Source organism: Pinus tabuliformis, chromosome 8, assembly GCF_031772625.1.
Source record: "Pinus tabuliformis cultivar Carrire ecotype Pingquan chromosome 8, CPIR1, whole genome shotgun sequence".
Classification (NCBI taxonomy): Eukaryota; Viridiplantae; Streptophyta; class Pinopsida; order Pinales; family Pinaceae; genus Pinus; species Pinus tabuliformis.
Window position 1 is genome coordinate 1,420,617,571 of NC_142294.1, and position 4,659 is coordinate 1,420,622,229.

Consider the following 4,659-nt stretch of genomic DNA (forward strand, 5'->3'; position numbering starts at 1 on the left):
AATGAGTTGTATGGTTCAACTCCTCAAAAGGAGGAAGATATAATTGAGCAGATCACCAAGAATGTTCAAATTCCCTTAACAGATGGTGATCAAGTAGAACGTGGATCTTACAATGTAGCTCTGGAAAAGAATGCAGTTGAAGATGAAGCATATCAAGAAAGCATTAGTATTGTTGATGGCATAACTGATGCAAGTCCAATTAAAAAAAATTGTTTGATATGGAAAACCATGGAAAACATGAGGGATTCATTGCCCCTGACAAAATTGAGGGAAAAGAGGATGACGAGGAAGAACAATCTATACAGAACGGAGCTGAAGAGACACAACCCAACTACTAATGATTTGTTGCAATAATTCTAGAACAAATTAAATGAGCGAAGCTTCCAGATAATAATGATATGTTCCCTTGTTCAGGTATAACTAATTCTATTCTTGAAACAGAAGCAAACATTTCAATCGATTTTGTAGACTGCAAGAATGTGTTCTCTCATCAAGATATGTATGATTTTGTTCCAGATAAAAGATGGATTGTCTCAGTAATGATAGTACTGATGTGTTGTTCCCTTTGATGTAATGACTGGTTACAAATTTTGTAGGTTTTTTTACATGACTCTCGCCACAGGAAGTCTCTCGCTCTAAATCTTTATTGTTCTTAAGGGACCTTGTTATTGCTCTCAGTTACAGTGTCCCATCTCTTGTATACTACATTGTACACTGTTCATCCATTCATCAATGATCACATTGACATAGAGACATTGTTCCTCTGCCACATAGTAGGCTTCACTGCACATATGTGTCTCACTATCCTCTGTATATATATAGATGTGTCTTTGGCTCTACACAGTTCATATGGCTCATGATGTATAAGACTTTGTTCCTCTGCATTATGTATAAAATTAACACACAGGTTGACTAACATGTTCCTCTATAACAAAGTCAGTTTGAATGAATCTACATTGCTTCTCTGCGACATATGTTGGCACTGATGCATAGTTAATATGGAATCGATACTCCATATATATGTAATCTAACCAATAGCATCAAATGGTATCATCTTATATGACCATGGAAATAACTCCTAATGAAGACTGTAATCTTACAGAGACCAGCATAAATAAACATGTTGAATTTAAGATCCATAAGGCACTGTTCAGTAATTTTTAAGTGACAAGACACCATTGTTGAGAATTCGATGTTTATATGTAATCTAACCAATAGCATCAAATAGCATCATCTTATATGACCATGGAAAGAACTCCTAATGAAGACTGTAATCTTACAGAGACCAACATAAATAAACTCGTTGAATTTAAGATCCACAAGGCACTGTTGAGTTTCTTTTTAAGTGACATAGAGATCAGTGGTAAGATCGAGTCTGACACCAACGACGCATTTGTGAGAGGTTCCTAGCCATGTAGTGAAGAAAAACTTCTTGCTACCTCGTGTTGTATGCCCAAATCTGATGGCTTTCATACAAATCCATAAAGAAATCAATGAGTTATTTTGCCATAGTGAAGGATATATATACACGCACACACACATGCTGACTGGGAATGTGAAGAAGGCATGCCATTAATCAATGAGGAGAATGATCCATCGAAAGAAGCTGGAAAATTGAATCCGTCCTAAGAGTATAGAGGACCCCATAAGCACTGTGTGAACCTACAAACTAAGCACTACTTCCTCGCCAAAGGCATCTGCATTTTTGGAGAATCTCTTGACCCCACATTTTTGTCTCTTAGAGCAAGAGGATTAATGGGTTTTCTTGTTTGATAAGACTTTTCACTTCTACAATCCTTTTTTAGTCTAATTCCTTATAGTTCTAGGAGATTATCTTCATTATTTACTATGAGATTTGACCCCCCATGAACAAGGGGAGGGCTGCTTCATTTTCAAGTTGTTTTTGTCCCTTTGGAGAAGGAAACATCCATTCTTTGTTGAATCCCTAATTATACGTCCTTGTCTACTCAATCCTTCATCAAATATTTGTTTGATTCCCTTCCAGCTTTCTTAGAAACACAACTTTTTCCTTTCTCTTGTTCACATTCCTCTTCATATCTTTCATCCATAAAACTTGCTAGAAAGGGTCCCTGGTTTGTTTGCTGAGTTTTGGGAGAGATAAATACTTCTTCCTCTTCTGATTCAAGTTCTTCCTCATTTCATTCCTAGGTTGGAATATTGTCTAATAGTGGCATCTCCTCATTTTCTTTTCCATGGTTTTTTTTTAATGAATTCATATAAGTTATCTTAGATGATGACATCTTGAATTTCTCCTTCTTTAACATGCTCTAGAGTCTCATATCGGTTACCAAGTTGGGATGGATTCTTACTTTTACTTGAGGAAGAATATTGAGCTCCTTTAGGGGAAATGGTCTTTTTGGGGGATTGGGGGGGGGGGGGGGGGGGGGTATGGGTGGCAGAATTTTATTCCCCCACTATTTTTCTCTTGGCCTCTAGCTGCTACATTTTGATCACTTGCTCTTCTTCTCTGGTTTTTGCCATTGATCTCCCTCTTTTTCCTAGTTCTGTTGCTCCTCAAATTGTTTACACTTCCTCACAAAATGCCCATATTCATGGTAGAGTTTGTTTTCACAAGGCAATAGGTCATAATCCATCTCTTGGATGAAGGGATAATTATCTAAGGATAAAAGAACAATGGAAGGAAAACCTTTATTGAGAGCCACTTCAACGCAAATTGAGCATAGGCAAGCATTCCTTTACATTGTTTAACTTGATATATATAGTCTCCCAACACATTCCCAATAGATTTGAAGGTTCCATTGTTCCAACAATGATGAGGGAGATAAAGAAACTTAACCCAATCTGAAACAATTGAGGGAACGCCATTCTATGAATTAAAGTTTGGAATCTAACGATCCAAGTATAAACCTTGAGTGCCCAAGAAGTATGGACAATTGTAGATTTCTTCTTGTTTCCGTTGCATTCATTCTTGTTTCCGGTGTCTACCTTCAGGCTTTGCGAGCAGGTGGTTCTATTTTCTGCACTGTCCGGTAATTGCCTTGCTTCATTTTCTGGTGGATGATCATTCTGTGCGAGAGACATATTATCATTTTCAACATTTCTTTCAACTTCATTATGAGGAATGGCTTCACTGCTACAACTGTATTCTTGGTTTGACTGCGAGCTGCTGCTAATATCGTTCTCCATCCATTTTGCTAGCGTGAAATCGAAGTTCTTGTTTCCGGTGTCTACCTTCAGGTTTTGCGAGCAGGTGGTTCTATTCCCTGCGTTGTCCGGTAATTGCCTTACTTCATTCTCTGGTGGATGATCGTGCTGCGCGAAAGACATATTCTGTTCCGCGTTCTCAACATTTCTTTCAACTTCATTATGACAGGTGTTGGTGAGAATCGGGCGTGGAATGGAACTGTTTTGTTGGTTTGACAGCATGCTGTTGTTAATATCGTTCTCCCCCCATTTTGTTAGTGTGAAATCGTTGTTAATCTCAAGTGGATCTGGGTTGAAATCATCGCTGGATAAGTATGTTTTCAGATGGTTCAAATTTAAGGGGATGGCATCCGAGTTCATTTTATTATGCTTCATTTTCTGCATTGCATTGTGGACAGTTCCATTATGTCTGATCAGAGAATTGATAAACGCTATCTGCGCAGGTTTGATTCTTGCTAATGGTGTAAGCAGTGTAGGATCTGCGACGGGGATTACACCAGCATTCATCATTTTATCAGATTTTTCATTTCTGTATGTAGTGCGATTTTTCATTTTTAATTAGTAACCAATATTAATTAGTAATAATTATAAGAAAGAAACTTTGCCCAGCAATCAGTCGTTGAGTTAGATTTTACCTTTCTTCATAATAAAGAAAGTCCGCCGAGCAATGGTGTCTTTTCATTGATCCTTGCCCTGGTTGGGTTGATCCGCGTGTGGGTGTGTTTGTGACGTCGATGGGCTCTTGCAAATCTGACGGCTGAGATTCATTTGGCGCCAAAGTCATAGGAATTTGAATTTTCAGGTGGATGCGTGACCATAAAAGGGGTGAGCCAGAAGATTTCAAAGCATTACATTGAATTGAATCTGTTGTTGAAGAAGAGGTAAAGAAGAAAAGCAGGAAAGATGTCTGGTCGCGGAAAAGGAGGGAAGGGTTTGGGAAAGGGAGGAGCAAATAGGCACCGTAAGGTGTTGAGGGATAACATTCAGGGTATCACAAAGCCTGCCATCAGACGGCTGGCTAGGAGAGGCAGAGTCAAGCGCATAAGCGGTCTCATCTATGAAGAGACGAGGGGAGTTCTCAAGATCTTTCTCGAGAATGTTATCAGGGATGCCGTCACCTACAGTGAACACGCCCGGAGGAAGACAGTGACCGCCATGGATGTCGTTTACTCCTTGAAGAGGCAGGGCAGGACCCTCTACGGCTTCGGCGGTTGATTGAATCAATTCTTCAAATGGATTCATCAACTAAGTCTATTGAATTTTAGTTGTTTTGATTAAAAATAATACTGATTTTATTAGTATCATGTTGCTATTTTATACATGTTTTGAAAATTGTTAATGACACATTGTTATTTTTTTGGATGGATGTTGTCAATTTTTTTTAAATTTCTTTACAAATGATTTTGAATTGTGATATCTGTTTTAATGATATTTAGAAACTATCATATATTTCACTATGAATCTATAAAGGGG

At 38.2% G+C, this 4,659-nt stretch overlaps 1 protein-coding gene across 1 annotated transcript; it reads left to right on the forward strand.

The window, feature by feature from the left end:
* Positions 1–4,089: 4,089 nt before the first annotated feature.
* Positions 4,090–4,401, forward strand: LOC149240916 (histone H4-like). Its single transcript, XM_089370362.1, has one exon. It carries the CDS (start codon positions 4,090–4,092, stop codon positions 4,399–4,401), a length of 312 nt encoding a protein of 103 aa, XP_089226488.1.
* Positions 4,402–4,659: the final 258 nt, after the last annotated feature.

Coding starts and splice junctions, on each gene's coding strand:
- LOC149240916 (XM_089370362.1), top strand. CDS start 4,090: ATGTCTGGTCGCGGAAAAGGAGGGAAGGGTTTGGGAAAGGGAGGAGCA.